The sequence below is a fragment of the Sitodiplosis mosellana genome, unplaced genomic scaffold, assembly GCF_009176505.1.
Source record: "Sitodiplosis mosellana isolate CC-2019 unplaced genomic scaffold, AAFC_SMos_1.0 Smas_scaffold_2, whole genome shotgun sequence".
Taxonomy (NCBI): domain Eukaryota; kingdom Metazoa; phylum Arthropoda; class Insecta; order Diptera; family Cecidomyiidae; genus Sitodiplosis; species Sitodiplosis mosellana.
The window spans coordinates 4,602,087-4,621,241 of record NW_022595245.1 but is presented as its reverse complement, the minus strand read 5'-3'; the positions used below and the strand labels follow the sequence as shown (position 1 = coordinate 4,621,241).

The 19,155-nt window shown below is 37.4% G+C and overlaps 3 protein-coding genes across 5 annotated transcripts in view; all 3 read right to left on the bottom strand.

Moving 5' to 3' along the window:
* The window catches only part of LOC129565296 (tyrosine-protein phosphatase Lar), a 396,243-nt gene extending 384,932 nt beyond the window's left edge, over positions 1-11,311 (bottom strand). Inside the window, exons 1-2 of one of the 3 annotated variants that reach the window (XM_055440021.1) lie at positions 11,092-11,311; positions 8,497-8,775 (exon numbers count right to left, since the gene is read on the bottom strand). The gene's annotated coding sequence lies outside the window, so the exon portion shown is untranslated. The remainder of the gene's footprint in view (positions 1-8,496; positions 8,776-11,091) is intronic. The other 2 variants (XM_055440015.1, XM_055440016.1) reach the window with 2 other exon arrangements.
* A 1,780-nt stretch (positions 11,312-13,091) lies between these two features.
* On the bottom strand, positions 13,092-14,899 carry LOC129565295 (dolichyl-phosphate beta-glucosyltransferase). The gene is made up of 5 exons (XM_055440013.1): positions 14,661-14,899; positions 14,399-14,573; positions 14,092-14,300; positions 13,485-13,930; positions 13,092-13,402 (listed from the first exon to the last, which is right to left on the bottom strand). Exons 1-5 carry the CDS (start codon positions 14,730-14,732, stop codon positions 13,303-13,305), a joined length of 1,002 nt encoding a protein of 333 aa, XP_055295988.1. The 5' UTR covers positions 14,733-14,899; the 3' UTR covers positions 13,092-13,302.
* Positions 14,900-15,133: 234 nt separating this feature from the next.
* On the bottom strand, positions 15,134-18,899 carry LOC129564945 (uncharacterized). The gene is made up of 3 exons (XM_055439196.1): positions 18,819-18,899; positions 18,579-18,737; positions 15,134-18,252 (listed from the first exon to the last, which is right to left on the bottom strand). The coding sequence occupies exons 1-3, from the start codon at positions 18,871-18,873 to the stop codon at positions 15,338-15,340; spliced, it is 3,129 nt and encodes a 1,042-aa protein (XP_055295171.1). The 5' UTR covers positions 18,874-18,899; the 3' UTR covers positions 15,134-15,337.
* Positions 18,900-19,155: the final 256 nt, after the last annotated feature.

Below are 19,155 nucleotides of genomic sequence, written 5' to 3'. Positions count from 1 at the left end.
TCAGCATGAGATTGCGGGTCAAATGCTGCTTTCTCGACCATTTCGAAATTTCAAATAGTTAACATTCTTTTTTCGACAGTAGTTTCGACTGAAAAAAAGATCGTTTTCAGCAGTCATTCTATTCATATTTCTTTTTTCCTATTTGCTGTGGTCATGTGAATGATGTGGAAAAAAAGCACGACAACGTGCTATCAAACAAGCATATAAATTCCTGAACACATTGTAAAAGCGTTCGCGTCTCCAACCAACTCACTCGATGCCGTAGTTCATAAGCGGCGAATTGTGCCGCAGAATTGTGTGTGTTCGTTGCACGAAATTAAAAACCGTTTCTTTTTTACTCCTGTTCCTAACACACACACAAACCGTTCTACAGATGGGCGGACTATCTGATTAAGATTAATTAATCTTAATCAAACACCTAAAATTCGCGATGATTAATACGACCACTTAATCACTTAATCGCTATTAATCATGATTAAGTGATTGTGCAATTGATTAATTAATCATCGATGATGATTAAGTTGTTGTCTTAATCACGATGTCGCCGTGATTAACTGTGACAACTTAATCATGATTAAATAAATAGTTAATCATGATTAAGATGTGATTAACGAAATGATTGTGTAGAATTAATTAATCATGATAAAGTAAATTTACTTAATCATGATTGTGTAAATAGTTAATCATGATTAAGATGTGATCAACGAAATGATTGTGTAGATTTAATTAATCATTAGACGCCATTCCGAATTGAAAGTAAACGTTGAAAGAATTGAAAATGGGAATCATTTTCAACATTTCTGCATTTATGGCGTCTAATGATTAATTAAATCTACACAATCATTTCGTTAATCACATCTTAATCATGATTAACTATTTACTTAATCATGATTAAGTTGTCCCAGTTAATCACGGCGACATCGTGATTAAGACAACAACTTAATCATCATCGATGATTAATTAATCAATTGCACAATCACTTAATCATGATTAATAGCGATTAAGTGATTAAGTGCCATCTTAATCATCCGAAAAATGATTGTGCAAGTGATTAAGTAATCGCAAAACGCCCACCTGTAAACCGTTCTTGCTTTTTTTCTACATCCATTTCGAAGTAAATACAATAGATTGTCATGTGCGGAAAAATGCATGGAAAATTTAATTTCGTATATATTTTTTTTCGCTGGTTGTGTCGAGAAAAAAGAACAGTTAAAAAAGATTATATCATTTTGGTCTTTGTGTTGTGTTGATGGCGTCTCTGCATGTATTTGCCCTCTCCTCCACACACAGAAACTCGTAGCGTGCAATGGGAAGAAAAAATACCACTTACTGTCGCATGAGAATGCACAAATTGAAGCTAAAAAAATTTAAACAGAGACGTGTACGTAGTCGGTGACAAGTTAAAACTCACGCGCTGCCCTACACTGCTTCCGCTCTTGCTTCGTGTGCACAAATTATAAAATTAGTACATGCATAATGTGTACAATATCCGTTCGACATTTGTACCGAATGTCGGGTGGCTGTTGTCGCTTTCAAATTTGAATTGGTATTGTTGTTTGGTTTAACAAGCCAAAGTTGATTTGATACATATCAGGGTCATGAACTTTCATTCACTCTCTCCTTCTCTTTCCATCTTACTATCGCTTTGCTCTCGTCTCACACTCCACTCGTTCTCCTCACACCCTCCTTTTGCTCTTATTTACTTCCATTCTCTCACCTACCTTCTCTCCTTCCTTCACTCACTCTCCCTTTTCCAATTCGGTCGCAAATTGCCGACCATTTTATGTATCGTGTCTAATAGGTTTGACATTTTGCATGTGTCATTTTCAGGTTCATTTTCATCCAATTCCTTATCACTTTACCACCGTACACGTTGTTGCTCAGATTGAGCTCGAACAACATTTGAAGCCTGCCCGTGAAATATTCATGTTGGCATTTGCAATTCAATTTTGTGCAAAAGCCGAACAACACAAAAACCGAATCGGTGACAATTACTAAACGCAGCAGGGATGATAATTACAGTATCATGTTTCCAGTAACATTCCGGTTGGCTCCGGAAAATGGCAAATCCATTTCAGAGAACACAATTTGACTTGCAATTCACAATGAAATTCAATTTGGTATTTATGTGCCCACGCCATTGCACGTTGACATCATGTTGGATATGTATTTTCTAATTCGGAGTAGGGAAAATATTTCCGTTCCGGAAAAAATAGCATCGATTTCGATTTTTTTCCATTGGAATTTGTTATTTTTGATCGATTTCGTTTGTATTTGTGTGTAAAATTCACCGGCAGCGGTAACAATTCATGATAAATCCGACTAAATATGTTTGCTTTTGCCTATGGTACACCTCTAAGCATGTGAATAATTGCAATTTTTTATGTATTTGCTAATGTTTTCGACATATGTTACGGGTCAAGTCAACGAACTAAAAACGAAAATGAATCGAAATTCATTGGCTAGGCTTCTAGTTTTTGTCCATAATTCTTTCCCCTCGGTGGTGTTTTTTGTTCTATTTTGAGGTATTGTCCCCTTTTGAGCGATATGTTTAACTTGAGCAAGAAAAATAAATTGATCGAAAATTGTATGGAATGAAGGGAGCAAATAAATGTTTGCCATAACAAATAAAAACGTCCAATCAATTTGGTTCTCGCACCGACATGAAAAATGAAAACCTCAAGCCAGAACCTGTTAGTTCAGTTGAAAAGGAGATAACCGAATCGATGGTGTTGGTTTACGAGTGGAAAATATGGCCAAATAAAATGACTATGCAAAAAAGGAATGAACATAACACGCTTTAATCGTAACATTTTTTTGAAACCATTGCATAACAAACAAGCGGGCCGAAAAAGAAACAAACCCATTTGCACATAGACAAAAATGGGATCATGTGAACAATAAACGCAAAACTACACACTAAAAAAAAGTTTATCTGTCACTTTTTACACGATCGATGTTGGCGCGCACACACAGAGGGACACACAAAAAATATGAATTTGTGAACAGCGTGTGAGTTGAATGAAGAAAAAATATTTAAGCCGGATAATGAAAACAATAACTCACACGGAATATGGAAGAGAAAGCGAGAAAAATGCGCACACATTCACAGCAATACAGCCTTGGAATGCTGTTGCAGCAGCTGAACCGCTCTCTATGATGCGAAGAATGCGCATTAAATATCAATTAAGCGAAACGAAATGTACATCATTTGACCATTTGCATCCGGGATCTATTCTGTGTCTCGATTGTTGTTTGTTTTTTGTATCCTTTCTTCATTTCACGCGTCTGTATCAATTTTCAGCGATAAAACAAATGTACAGTCGCTTGGTCACTGTGCAATTTTTATGATGAATAGTTCTGAAATGTGTGTGTTTGTGTGTTATCGTTGCACAAATTCCATTTCGCAATATGAACGAGAGAATATAGAGCGCAGAAGGGCAAAAAAAACAATGCAGATGAATGGAGTGACAAGGAAAAATGAAACTGAATTTACTGTTTCACCATGACAATATTTGATAGCCATTTCATTCACAATGACACACACCCACACCCACACCCTTGGTGGCTTACATTTAACTGTCGATTTAAATATCAATTTCAATTAGTGTCTTACGTTTTACATTCGATTCCGAATTGAATTCAGTTCGCTTTATCTCCCTCTCTCTCTTGCTATGTTTTCCTGTTCGTTTTGTTGTTATTTCATTTGGGTTCGGCTGTGATTGCACCACATATTCCCATCAAATTCGCCTTTCCAATCGAACATTAAACGAATGAGTGCGACTGAATAATAGATAAGACACGGTAATTGTGTAGTTTTCATTTTCATTCCCATTGTGTATTATTCGCGCGCTGAATTTCATTTTCCGCATGAAATAATCGTTAAACCGTTCACTGTTTTTGTTTCTCTTCATCCACCGTGTGCTGGTTGTTCGTTTCGTTCATTCTTTTATTCGTTCGTTGCAAGTTATGTGTGAATACCGTTGTGGTGCACATAAGACTGTATCGAGAATCGATACTTATGAGGCGTTTGCTACTTTTTTTCTCTAATCGCCACACGGCCCACTACAAATATATGTACGTACATTTGATATGAAAAATTGTTTCAAATACAGTGTGGGATTTTTTTCTCTATTTATCGTCTATTTCATGTACACGGAGTATTTAGCGACATGTCTACAAATTTATTACGTGTAAATAAACAATTATATTCTCGCGCTGAATATGTATTCGAATGAATAATTTAAAAAAATAAACAAAAGGGCATTAGAGATAGCAGACAAGTCGTGGATCGTCTGGTTTAAAGCAGCCGACGGTCCTCGGCACAGTTGGAGAGTTGCAACACAGAGCACAAACCCATTACACACACACACACACAAGTAACGTGGTGAAAATGGAGGGTTGAAAAAATTTTCTTCAAAAAGAAAATAGAAACTTTGTTCGTTCAGCCCGTAGTGGGCACGAAACACAAACAGTTTGCTCGAATCATGTTTACTTGGAATGTGTTCACGCACATCGTTACGCTAGAATGGTTTACCAGACGATGGGATGTGTAAAATGACTGGGATACGTATGCTTGTATGCTTTGTATTTTATCGCCATTTCTTCCTCGTTGTTCCCCAATCGGCCATGGCATACACGCAACACACGGCGTGCGTTCGCCCCTTTGTACATTCACGGGGAAAAAATTGTTATTTAAGACAAATAACCGAGTTAACGGGCAAATTTGCTGTTTTATTCCATGGGAAAATTGCTACGGCAAAATATGCATGAAATTCAATTAAAACATGAATGTGTTTGCTCACTCCAAACATAGAACTTGTTTGCATACATTTCTGTTTTATATATTCAACATTCTTCTCTTTCTCGCTATCTCTTTATCTCTCTCGCTCTGTTCATCTATTCAAACATCCTGAGTCTGCAAAGATCGGTACAAACAGATGAGTATACAGTGCGGCCAAAAAGGTTCGTTTGAAAAACGAAAGCTTTGCAAATTATCATCAAGAGATAGAGACTAAGTTTGGGTCGAACGACTGCATTTTGCAGCACCACACTTCCAGACATTTTGACATTTGCTTTGATTGAGCTTATTTTCTCAGGGAATTTACTCACTGCCTTCTTTTTCAACTCTGTCTATCGTCCTCTTAATCTTCATTTTCAGATCAAAATTTGCTATCTCTCTTGTTCATTTCGTCTGGTTTTCCGTTCGTTTAGTCGTGTTTCTCGAGTCGGAATAGCATCGATAGTCTGGTGAAATCGTTCAAAATAATTGACTTTTTGTGGAAGACGTGTTTCGGATGAAAGCCCAAATTATGCATGAATATCGAAGAAGAGAAACTTCTAATTTTCCGAACAAGAGTGAGAACAAAACTTTGTTATTTCAACTGCAACGATAATTTCCATTAAAAGCGTCGTTTTGCTTATGCAAACAAATCCAATATTTGGAAGTTTTTGTGTGATGCAGCGCGCCACAGTTCACTCTCGTCACACTCACACTCACATATACACAAAATACCACACAAAAGACAATATAATTGTTATTTATGAGTTTGCCCTAGAAGTTTAATCACTTGTCTGCACGACTTGTTTGATGACTTTGGAACGGAAATCAATGGGAACGAGCCAAAACAAAACAACAGCCACACAAATTGTTCGCATAAGCCCTTCGTCTGATTCTCTCATTTGTACCGAATTACTCAAAGTAAATTAGATCTATTCAATACTCGATTTCAACTTTGGTAAAATGTAAACTAACCCACGACGTCACCATATCACAGTGTTGCTTCATTCAAACTTTGTGCAGGTTTGAGTGCAATGTGACAACACGACGCAGCGCACAGACCGAACATTTCATCGGTTTTGCTATCGAAAATCACACTCTACCTCTCTTTTCATCGCTCTTGGTCTCTCTGCAGCCAAAGGATTCGCGCCAAAGCAGCAATTACGCTGACGGCTGTAATTGAAGTAAATCTAAGCGCGGATTACGGCAAGAGCGCTGCACCCGTGATTGTACAACTCCACATATATTCAGGCATTTTTCGGCGTGGCAAACAAAAGTTAGGTGAAATCACCAGCGAAAAGGTATTTGCATCTTTGTGATGGTTGTTGAAAAGGTGACGCATCTGTGTCATTTGGAAACAGACACTTAAAGTGCTCTATTGTACGTTTGTCAGCAAGTAACCACATTCAAACTTCTAAAAACTAAGCAAATTATTCAGCGTAAAAGTTTTCGAAGTGTGGTTTGGGTGCTGTGTTCATTGTTCGTCTCGGTCGCTCCTTCACGGAGAGCACTTTGACCTGCAATGATAGATATTCGTCATTATTGCCATCGTCATTGCTTCGGCTCTTGGTTCTAGATCACTCTTCAATTGTTTGCGCTATCTTTGGAAAGTTCGGCGCTCTCCGTGGTTTCCGTGTGTTTGTGCTTAAATTTGGTTTGCTCTATACCAGAATACATGCGACGATAGGCACCATTTGCTTGGTGATTCGCGCTCTGCTATGATGCTGAAACGTGCAAACATCCGACATGAAAGAGCAACATAATATTTACAAAGCGGTTAAAACTAAGCGGGTCTATTAGCTGAAGCAGATGCCTAGGCAAATACATATCTCGTTGCTTGCCATTGTTTGACGATTCCGTTTTGGTTTTGGCACAATCGTCAGCCGTTGACGCGCTATCTCGATCTCAATGTCATTTCGCTTTTGTCACTCGCATCGCCAACAGACAACATTTCAATGCAAACACATTACGAGCGCGAATGAGCGAGCAGAGCAAAGATAAGCGCGTGAGATAAAGAGAATTGGGTTTCGGTTTGCCTTTTTATGAATTCAATTAGGCAACAGTTCTAATTTAACAACAATGCTTTTCAAATTGAATATATGTTCAAGTTTCATAATCTATGAACGAATCAAGATGAAAATGATGTATCCAAAAGTAGTGTAACATTTAATACTTGCTCAACACACCGAATTTACGGTATTTGAATGAGATTTTAATTGTTGAAACCATCCGAGCGAGTGGAATTGTGCGGTTTTCGGTTTGGAAATCTATTATCGAACGGTTTATCGAATATTTGAGCCATCATCATCGTTCATCCGCAATTTCAATCGACCGAATTTCAATTTGCCCTCATTTCCAACCAGAAATGAACGAGATTCACTTTTTGAACAGTTGCCAACACCAAAGTGCAGAGGCATATACACAGGGAGCGAGAAAAAGACGTGCGACGACGCAAGTCACTGTATTAGTGGCGTGCGTTGATGTGCATAGCTACACTGAGATGCTGAGCCATCGGTAAACGTATGTTTGAAAGAGAGAGAGACAAAGACAGATAGAGTGAGAAGGATAAAGCAGAGTCGTACAGAAAGATAGAGCCATGCACATACATACAGATAACAGCAAATGAATGCAGTTTGAGTGTGTATATATGCGAAATGGGAGCAAAATCAATGCACGGAGCCCACAAGAACGATTTCAAAGCAAAACCAAAATGAAAGTTTAAAAAGCCACAGAAGAAATCAAGCGCAAAACCCGACCGACAGAATGGCATTAGAGACACGCCAAGGGAGAGCCAGCAAACGGACGGACGAATGAACGAGTGAGCGCGTGGGTTACATTCCAAAAAGGTAAACGGCTGTGTGTCGTGTTTGTTGAGGATTTCAATAGTTGAAAATAGAACATGGGTAAAAAAACAAATCAGAAAGCTCAATCTCAATGTGTGTATGTGGCCTATGTTGGCCTTTTGCGAACGCACCAAAGATAGAACACAGTTAAAAAGGACGGGGTGTCAAGAGTAAAGAGTGTGAGAAAACCAGAGAGAGAGAGAGAGAGAGAGCGAGAGAGAGAGACTAAGCGACGAAAAACCAATGTTTAGATTGCTATTTTTGTTACAAATATGGTATCCATCAGTCGGTTGAACATTATTAGTGGCAGTGACATGGAATAGCCGTTGCAAAGGCAACGACGGTATAAACATTAAATTGCGTTTACTGCCTTATGGCGAGCCCGTTGACGAAGGTTTTTGGATGCGATTCAAAATCGTATTTTCACTAGCCGACGAGTCAAAGAGCAGAGCAGAGCAGAGCCGAGTTGAGAGCTGAACCCGTTCCCGCACCCCGAAAATATTCGCTCCACAACTCAAATTGATATAGAAGAAAATCCTTATCTCCATCGCCCCACATTCGAAATGTATCTACGTACAACTTGATTATTTTCTACGTGTATATATGTTTATTGCTATACACACTGAGAAAAGGATGGAAGGAAATATTCCAACCCTACGTTGTAAATGTTGCCATTGCAGACGATTTTGTGAATTGTTTAACCATGGTTGGAATATTGATAGCATTTTCGCACTTGTCAAATTCCAACCATGGTTGGACAATTCACAAAATCGTCTGCAATGACAACATTTACAACGCAGGGTTGGAATATTTCCTTCCAGCCTTTTCTCAGTGCAGAGAATAGAGTATACGTACAAAGTAAAACACACTTACCAAAGTCTCAACGTTAATTTCACCTGAATTTTCTTGATGTTTGTCTCGTTAGCGATAAATTTATGTGAAATTTCTCGGCGAAAAGGTTGCTGCTTTTTTCGCTTTTGAATTGGTATCCAAAATGAAATGGTTTTATACCCGGTAAAAGTCAAATCGCTTCGGTGTTTGCAAAATATTCAGAGTTTTTCTTTCTCTTTCGCAAGTTTTATTCGACTTTATAATTTAGCATAATCTTTTTTATTCACTCTTCTTTTATTTCACTGTAAAGTTTTGACTCCACTTTTTCACATACACAAACACACCCACAAACACATACGAAGTGAAGAAAAATCGATCAAGTTTCCGTTTGAATTTTTGCCTACATTATATGTGGGCTCTATGTTGGATGGGAGGATTTAACGAAATTCCTTTAATTTCGTTTACAAAAAGTGTTTTCAGGGTTTGAAGAAAAGCCGAAGCTCATAAATTTCTTCGCTCCTCTTGCTTCTTCAACAACTGCAAATAGAGCAAATGAATGCACCGTGCATAAGCATGAATGTTTTTTCGAATTTGGAAAATGCACACGTGTACAAATGGCCGCAGCTGGCTGTTTTTGATATTTTCGCTATTGTTTACGTAGATTCTATTTTATTTGACGTGTGCTGTAGTTCTTCTTCCAATGAATTGGCGTGTTGGCTGAACCGGGTTAAATGTCGACGGCGGCGATAGCGGTGTTGTGTGAATACAAAACTCTGATATGAAAATCGAAATAAACATGGAATGCCATGTCAAAATGAAGATAAAGGAGAAAATGGAGAGGGAAAAAAGAATCGGTTTGAGAACCAAGTTGAGTAAACCGCATAAAGATAAATAAACTCGAAATAAAGGTAAATAAATAAGAAGTCAAAATGCGAACACACACCAAAACCAAAACCAACCTCAGAACAAACAGCCGAAAAATTTCGTTCTCCAACTGTATTTTTTTTTTGCTCACAAACTATTGAATCGATGGTTGTGGAAACGAAGCCGAATGAAAAGGAAAGAGATAGAGCGGCTCTTGAAAGAAAATGCGGAATAAATTTATAAGAATCTTTTTAAATTATACGGAACAAATTTTCGTGTTCGTAAGTGTGTTTGTGTGTGTGTGCGTCTGTGTATGGCGCACACGAAAGCGTCCGTGTCTGAGGAGGGTGGATTCGATTGAATCACGAAGATAAATGGTAGAAGAAAGAGAGCCGCATGCATAGAAAAGTCATGATGTATACGCGCCCGCAACCAAACCGAATGAGCGAGAATTGAAAACAGAAATGGCACGAATGGGAAGGCAAATAGGGAGACGTGCACTTCACCATTACCGCTTCAATTTTTTTCTTTCTTATTTGCTTCTATGAGTATGTTTTTTTTCGTGTATTCTGCCTACATTTTCCATGGAAAGGTAAACGCGTTTCGCTTATCGCTTTTATTTCTTTTTTTCTTTTCGGTTAGTCTTGTTCGACTCGAAAAGAAAGTTCGGTGCGCTTCTTTTCATGTTTGAATGTGATTGCGGTGTAACGCGGTATTGTTGTGGTTCGAAGGCATTTTATACGATTGAATAGAAACAACCGTACACTTGTTGTCAATCAACAAGCCACTATCTCGTTCTTTTGCTTTGCTACCACTGCCGCCACCACCACACTACCAACAAAAGAAACTTCAAAACAGAACCAAACAAAGTCAAATCAAATAAAAACATCGACTGAAGAGCCAAAATGAATGTTGATGAAGAGAAAAAAAATTCGCGAAAAAAATACATGAAATAATATACACACACAAGGCCAGACCCTTCCACGAGAAAAGAAAATGTTTTCATTTTTCTGAAGAGGATTTGAAACGAAGAGCGAAAAAAAAACACATCATGACCAAATTATCAAGAACAAGTCGAAAAAGAAAACCCAACCAAACAAATACACCTTAATTGGGTCGAAATAAATAAGGAAAAGAGCGAAAGAGATTTATACATTTCCATGCTAAACATTTGGTCCGTTTCAGACTGATTTATTAGGATTATTGTTGTTGGATTTGTTTGTCGGCTATATTTTGCCATTTCGCATCATTTCAATTACGACCAAACATGCTTCGCAATGTTTTGTAATATCATCCATCAACAACGCGGTGGAAAATTCAAACGGAAAATTGAATTTTTGCTAGTGATTTTAAGGCGAATTTTGCACGATTTCTTGTATTATTTTCATCTAATTGGATCAACGCTTCTGTGATTTTCATATCAAAATCAGTTATTTTTCTTTTAAATTTCAAAATCACTTGAATTTATTTTAAATAACAAAAAAAAAACCGAATATAAATTGAAACAACAATTTTTTTCGAACACATCATTCAAAAACCAATTGATTTATCGCACACCGTAAAAAAAAGTCGACAAAACGAAACATATAAATATAATAGTGAATATTTCACATAATAATCGAAATTTTTTTTTATTCGTAAAACAGAAGACAATGAACAGAAAACCATTGCATTCGCAAACTCTTTCAATCAATTTTCATGTTTATATTTTCGCTTTCGTGTAACAATAATTGAATCACTGATCGAATTTAATGCACATCAAATTCACTTTACCATTTACAAGCGCTCGCACACTGGGTTATTAGTTTACCCAATACAAACGAATTGATTCCAATGCATACGAACAATTTTCACATGCTAGCTTATAGCTTATCGACTTCCACTTTGTTTGGATCTTTCTGTCTGAAGCTGGTGTTTTTATGTATTTTATTGTGTTTTTTGGGACGAATGGCTGCAAAACTCCATCAACACTGGCGAAAGTCAGCAGAGGACTGAATCCATTACATCGACGGCAAACATATGAAAGCCATCGCCGCTGAAAGCTTTCTGTTTTGGCAGCACAGCGAGTGGTCTCGCTCGTACACAGGCAGCCGGTTTGGACGCGGAGCGAGCAAGTTGATATGGAAAAGCTTTCTTTGTATCGTACAATTGCGTAAGTTTAACGTCCTTTCGAACGAAAACACAGGGTACCATCTAACCTATCTCACTCTATCCAACTGTTATTAGTCCAATGAAAAACATATCCGTGTCAGGTGATGGAAAATTGTTGAGCCGATCAGTACCAGAGCACATTTTCCACGTTACGCAAAGGATAAAGCATTAGGTAGAAAAATACACACATTGAAATAGCAATCGATTTAATGATCTCGCCGTAAAAGAGAGGAAGAATCAAATTTCATGACAAACAAAGCGCACTAAAATCTGCACCGGAAACATAAACATAAACCAGTTGATTTGCGTTCGGAATCGAACAACAAACGAACAATGAAAACATTTGATTAAGTTGAAACTTGAATATTTTGCATCGAGTTGTGCGGAGATGCAGGAGAGGCTGAAATGGTGAGAGAGTGGGACACGCACACAGAGAAAGAGTGAGAAAGAGAGAGAGAGATAGGTAGAGTGAGTAAAAAAAGTTCAATTGTGGCTTTTATAAGTTTCAGCCCCAAAATGATTGCATAAAAGCAAATGAAATAAGATGCGAGACTCGAAATAATTCGTCAAAGTAGAGCAAAAAAAAAAATACAGAAAGGAAGGCAGAGAGAACAAGCTTTGTGTTGGACAAAGCACAAAGTTTGTCATCATGGTTAATTGCTACGTACTGTGTTTCGCATACGAACAACCTAGCGAACAACACTGAAATATGATTATGTAACGTTAAATACTCAAAGTACTTCCGACTCATTAGCAAAAAAATGTTGAAATTTGACACAGAAAATAACGATTGGATTCAACCATATGAAACGGTGGCACGCATGAAAGTCAAACGCACGCTGTAATTTTCGCATATTTGAATTTATTTGTTTTAATTAGTGAAGAATTATGTGTCAGCAAATATGGGCAGGAGAGCGATTTTAACTCGTGCCCGGGAATTTCAAAAATTCAAACACCCATCTGGTAAAAAAAAAACTACCTCATTTGGGATTTTCGAGCTAGATCACCTTTGTATGTCAAGCAATGCTGTTCAATTTTGCATTGAAATTTGAAACATCAAACCCAAGGTAATTAAACTAATGAATGAAGAATAATTTTAAATGCGGAGTATTTACAGTTATAGAACATTTACGTTATTTCATTTTATTGATTTTCGAAATAATGAGGATTTAAGCAACTTCGTAAGCCTATTTTTGATACATGTAGTTTTGTAGTTGCTCTGAATTAAAAAACATTCAAACTGACACAACCAAATTGTTTGCTGTCAAACTTCGACTCGCTCACACCAACTGTCACACTGACTCGTTCGTGTATGAATTGCTTTTAGCGTAAAAGAGATGTTGTTCGAAGTAAACTCAGTTTAGATGTTCTTTGCAACCAATTCATTATAATTTTCATTCAAGGGATTTTATCCCGAATAAACTTGTTTAAATGTTCATTATTGATGGGAAAACCCATTCATTTCAAAAACATTTGATACAAAAAAGTTAAAATTCGCTATTTCGCACATCTTCTTCGCAAATATTCTTTGTAAGAATAATTTCTTTCGAAGAAGAAAAAGAAGAAGAAGAAGCGTAATAATGGAAATTCAAACTTCCAGTAGAAAATAAAACCACAAAAAATTTCTTGCGTAACTCTAGTTTCAACTATAATAATTGCTGTTTTAAAAATGCCTTTTATTTCAATATTCATTCTTAAGCGTCTAAACGACATTCAAACGGTTCCAGTGTGTGTGTGTGTGTGTGTGCGTTCTGCAAAATCAGCAGCCAGGAAAGCACATCATTGGAAAATGCACAAAATGACTCTTTGGAAATTGATGATGGAATAAGATCACTAGTTGGATTTAACCTTATTGCTTCCGAAGCCAACGATTTGCCAGGCTCCGATGGCATATCTAAACCAAATTAGGAACAGGTCGCAACCCATTTGGATCCTGAAATTAAACGTTGAAAAGAGTCGAATCAGCATTGATTTTTTAAAATGCAATCGAAAAAATCAATTCTCAGATTGCTTACCAAGTCCAAACTGGTGTAATTTTCGAGCCTTCAATCTCGGTCCAGTTGACGCCGACCTCTTCAATTGGGATTTTCAGTGTTTGAGCCAAAAACATGAGCTCGACATCGAATGCCCATCGTTCAACATGCAACAGATTGAAAAGATGATGTGCAGCGGACCTCGTGAGCAATTTGTATCCACATTGAGTGTCACGAATGCCACGAACGGCAAATAACCAGACCAAAAAGTGAAAACCATGCATCAAAATTGTACGGAAGAAACTGCGACTAGCAATGGCTTCCTCTTCCAAATGCGCCCGCGAACCAATCACAATGGCTGGATTCTCCCATTCTTCAGGCGGCGTCAATTTTCGCATTTCAGTTTCGAGCTTCTCCAAATCGGCAAACTTAGTCGCACCATCTGCATCGGCAAAGAGCAATTGGCGACCGCGAGCACTTAACATGCCCTAGAAATTGACAATATTGAATTAAAAATTTAAGTTAGTTCATTGAAAATCGATATTTAACCCCGACTTTCTTTTCTTTAGTTGATACTTGATTCAACATTTTTGTGTTTCTTTGATATCAAATTCAAAATTAATTGTGTGTTCACTCGAAATTCACTCACCAATCGCACAGCACCACCTTTACCACGGTTTTTAATCAATTCCAACACTCGAACCTTATCCGCTGTATACTTTTTGCTATAGGCCATCGCCACTTGAACCGTCGAATCTTTGCTGCCATCACTCACGACAATCACTTCATACTGGAATGTTACATCTTTCTGCGAACGTTTTTCTAAATACTCCAATGCTTCGTCAAGCATTTTTGGTACTGTGGAAAGAAAACAACGAACGAAAAATTGAAAAAATAAATTGTTTAGTTCCAGTTCATGATATTAAAATAATTCCAACGTAAGGCAATTAACTCACATCGTCGTTCCTCTTCGTATGCGGGCACAATGACACTCAATGCAATTCTTGGACTGTCATTAATTGATGGGAATGGTTGTTTTGTCTTCGACACCGGATCCGAGTAATACTTCTCCTCTTCAAACCGAACGATTTGGGGAAGTGGCGTTGTCACTGCCTTCACCGCTATGAAAATCTATGACAACAACAACAAAAAATTATCAGATAAAACCTTTGTGAATTTAGAAATTCGTAGAAAAAAAATATATAAGCAATTACTCACCGCTACAGCTACCGCAGCTAGCAGAGCTGAACTTACAAACAAAAGGCACTGAGGATCTGTCCAACAACTCATTGTGATGGTTTGGCTTTTTCCAAATAATTCTATGAATAGTTTGGAATCGTTTTAATTTGAAAAAACACCTAAAAATTCAGTTGTTTCTTTTATTGAATCATATTTGCAAGAACAAACACAAGTTGATATCTATCGCCACGAATACCGACTGACTGACAGAAGAGAAAATTTGTTGTCAGAATGAAGCTTGGCTTATGTTTGCCAAGTTTACGTGACAGCAAATGTAATACGTATCCATGCATACCTATTGCTACTTCGTTTTGCTTACGATAGATGGCACTTGCTATACAAAACACATTCGTTGAAGTTTTCTTTTGTACTTTAATCGATTCAGTAATTATTCATAATAATTCATGAAGGTTTTTTGTTTATTTGAAATAAATATTATTAATCATTTAATAAAAAACCAAACATTTTATCTCTTGATTCAATAAATTAACGTTTTCTCTCTTATTTTAAAATTCAATGTTCAATTTGGAATGATTCATGTTTGTTTCGGAGTTTTTCGATTGTGTCGTTTTAAAACGTTGGTCTTGATCGTTTTTATACGTTTCAACGTCGATTTTTTTTATCGCTAAATTCCATGTTTATCTGTCTTGTATGTTTCACATTCGATTAAACTTGTTCGGGCATCGTTCGGTGGCGGTACAAACCAAAGTGCTGGGACAAAATATTAATTTCGCTGGGCAATGTAGTCTTCGAGCGCGCATTACCTGCGTTGGATCTTTGAAACATAAGAAATAATGATGTTGTGACAAATTATCCACTAATTTCCCTTCAGTTCGGCATGGAATTTTGCGTTTGCCTTGTGGTTTCTTCACTCGTAGTGTTGTATTTTTGACGGTTGATTTCTGTGGCGTGATTTTGTTAGTTTGAATTATTTGTTGTTTGCGATGCGGTTGCTGTTGTGGTATTTGATTGGGTCGTTGTTGGATGATTTGAGAGGGTCGAGTGGGAGGAATCACTTGAACGGTGGATTTTCCACCATTTGGCATCTGTTGTTTGTACCGCACTTGATGTGCTGCACTTAAAATTTTATCCGTTTCCAATTTGATCAAATGGGCAAGCTGTTGTGCTTTCACTGCTTCGGCTTTGATGCGATTCGCCTCTAAAATTGACATCTGCAAACTTCCCTGGGCAAGTTTTTCATGGTTTTTCGTTGAGCTGCCCGAAAAGCAACGCGCATATGTTTCTGCATTGCAAATTTTCGTATCACCATTGAATGCGGTGTATGGTGGACATGGATAGCTTAACACTTTGCCAGTTTTTTCATTGCACACAAAATACCGTGTGCAATCGGAGCTGTTGGCCTGTCGCACACCAGTTGCACATGTCAGCACTTCGATTTGTGAGTCAATAATTGAATTCTTCTGTAAATATGGTTCAATTGTTTGTTGGTATGTTTCCAAACTCATGAAATTCCCATTTAAATTCACAAACTGTTTGTGGTTGCCTTGGCTTTGATTCGTTTTGTATTTGTGTGTCGATTTCTTTTCATCGCTAACACTTTGCGTATCATCCATGTTGGTGATGCTCTCCATTGAATTGGATTTAAGTCGTGAATTGTAATTTGCTAAGAGATTCATCACGTTTTCATTACTGCTTTGCTCTACATTTGTGTTCACATATTCGTCATTGTTTTCATATCGTTCATTATCGCCACCACCACCGCCGCCGTCGGCGGCATCATCGTCATTTTCATTTGCATCGATGAACTGATCGATTTTATCAGCAATATTTGGATGCTTTTGAACTGGCCCGTATTCCGGTGGAAGCTCGGCATAGCTTGGAGTCGGACTTGAAGCAGTTGCTATAGGGACATAATTCACTGCTGGTCGCATTGTTGGATATGGTTTTTGGTTGATGTGCACCACTTTGTTTACATTATTTTCGCTCAAATGTGGTTGCGGTGCGTATGTGGAGTAGAATTTTCGTGTGTAACCACCATTGACCGATGCAAACGTTGGAATAGGTCGCATTCCATCAATCTCAATCACATTACTTGATGGATACACAGGAATATAGTTATCGGGTCGTGATTGAGCGATTTGTATGTATTGCGGTTGCTCTACATTCGCATCATAAGCGGTTGGTTGCGTTGAAAATGGTGATTTATACATGGTTCCACTAGCCGATGGAATTTGCTGCATAACTGGGTCTTTGTGTAAATTCTCTGAATAGGGAGGATAAGAATAATAATTTTTCAAATCGGTATGTTCCGCCGGTTTCTTATAACCATAGCTATCATATCGATCTTGAAATGGTCGCGCGGTCGTTGTTACTGGCTGGAAGCGATTAATTATCGAATTCGTTGGACTCGGGTGAGCTATCGTAATTGGAATGTGATTGTGAACAATTGTCGTTTGACTCGTATCATCCGGTTCGCTGGCCGCGTTTGGTGTAGTTGGAACACTGAAACTTGTGGACGCAATTTTCTCCATGGACTCACCTTTTTTTTCATTTTGTACTATGTTTCCCTTTTTCGAATTTAAAATTTCAAATAGCGAAGCTAATGACATTTGATCCCATGGGAAATTGTACAGAACTGGTTGAATTATTGGTTGTGCATAATCGCCATTTGTGGCGGAAGGCAAGGAGTGTACGAAATTCGGTGTATTTGGCGCTTGATTCGTCATGTGCTTTGTCAGCTCCAATAGAGTTTTTAACGTCTCTTCACTGATTTGACTTTCTTGTTTCTTTTTGTTGGTTGGCTCCTTTTGTGAGGAGCCTGAATGTGGCAACCGGAACACAACTGATCCACCGGGTCGATTCACAACAATTTGTGACGATGAATAGCCAGCATCTGGAAACCGAGGATGTTTCAGTGCATTCGTTGCTTTGATATGAACAGTTGTCGCATCGGCTGGATAAACCCCATTGCCATTTACAGTGACCTTTACCGGAGTCGGTGGTGTTGAATATGTATTCCGTGTATTGCCCAAATTGTTCAATTTTTTCTGCAAATCCAATATTTGCTTCAAATGATGATCTTCAATCAATTTATTGTGAGGCACCCTCTCGGCTTTTGTATGGCTCGGGAATTTTTGATGAACTAATTTATGCAGTGACAAATATTGATTCAAATCATCGGTTGTAAGATCGTCATTTTGATTGTTATTTACTTTTCGAACCAACTGCGATAGCCGCTGCAATTGTGATGAAACCAATCCATCGGAATTATTTGGTATGGGAATGTAGGTCGATTTATTTTCCAATTCATCCTCATCTTCACCATCACCGCTTGACTCAAATTCATTTTCACTTGAATTTGAAGTTGGACCAGATTCAAATGACACTGTTCCATTGTTGGACATCGTTATCAGAACATCTTCATTATCATCAGTCAGTTCTTCTCCCTCGGTACTTTCACGAGTCTCATCACCATCTCCATCAACTTCCGTTTCATATCCTTTGATTTGATCTTTCAAATAACTCAAATTGTTCACACCGTACACATTATCGTCATCAGCTCTCGACGACGATCGACTTTCTGTATCCAATTGACATTCCCAATCATCACCTGGTTTTTAAGAGAGAGAAAAATTGGGTTTATTTTTAACGACTTTTTTACACAATCAAAATACAGGAAACGATTTTTCTTGATAAATCTCTGGCTTTAATTTTTGACAGTCGAAAATTATTTTGCCGAACCATTGCTATTACACAGTGGAATTGGATCGAAATGATTTAAATGCATTAAAATTTTGTTTAAACCAATAACATAAAACAAACAAAATTAACAAGCAAAAAAAAATTTAAAAAATTCGATTTTTCGAAATGAAAATTTCAATTTACAATTTTACAATTGAAAAATGAAACTGATTTGTTCGAAATGTATTTTCTCACCGGGCAAAACACAATTTCCATAATTTGAATCATAAACTAATCCATTTGGGCAATTTTGCGCCAGCCAAATAATGTTATCCGATTTCATGACCGAACATTTGTAGTACATGTCACATCGCGTTAAATGTGCTTTTGTTGCTTCGGGACACACACGGGTACCTAATCGAAAATATCATTTCAATGAGCGATTTTATGATACACTGATCGTGTTTATGTTTTTTTTTTGATAAAAAAAATCACCTTCTGCATAAAACACAATCCCACAAAGTATCAGTAGTCTCCGTATCTTTAACATTTTTTGTTGAATCGAACTACAATAAAATTTAGTTGCACATGTATCGTAGTTTCAACGAAAATTACAAAAAAATCCATGAATTTCTCTATCAATGTTAAATCAATATTTGAGCAATGATTCTCTTTTTATATTATTTTTATTTTCTATGTTTGTCTGTTCAAAATCTCAAATTCAGTCCAAATTCGGTAAAATTTTCCTTTTCTAAAACCATGATAAAATTATATCCAATAGTCACTATTGAATGGAACACATCCCGTTCGAATGCTCCAAAAAATGAACACA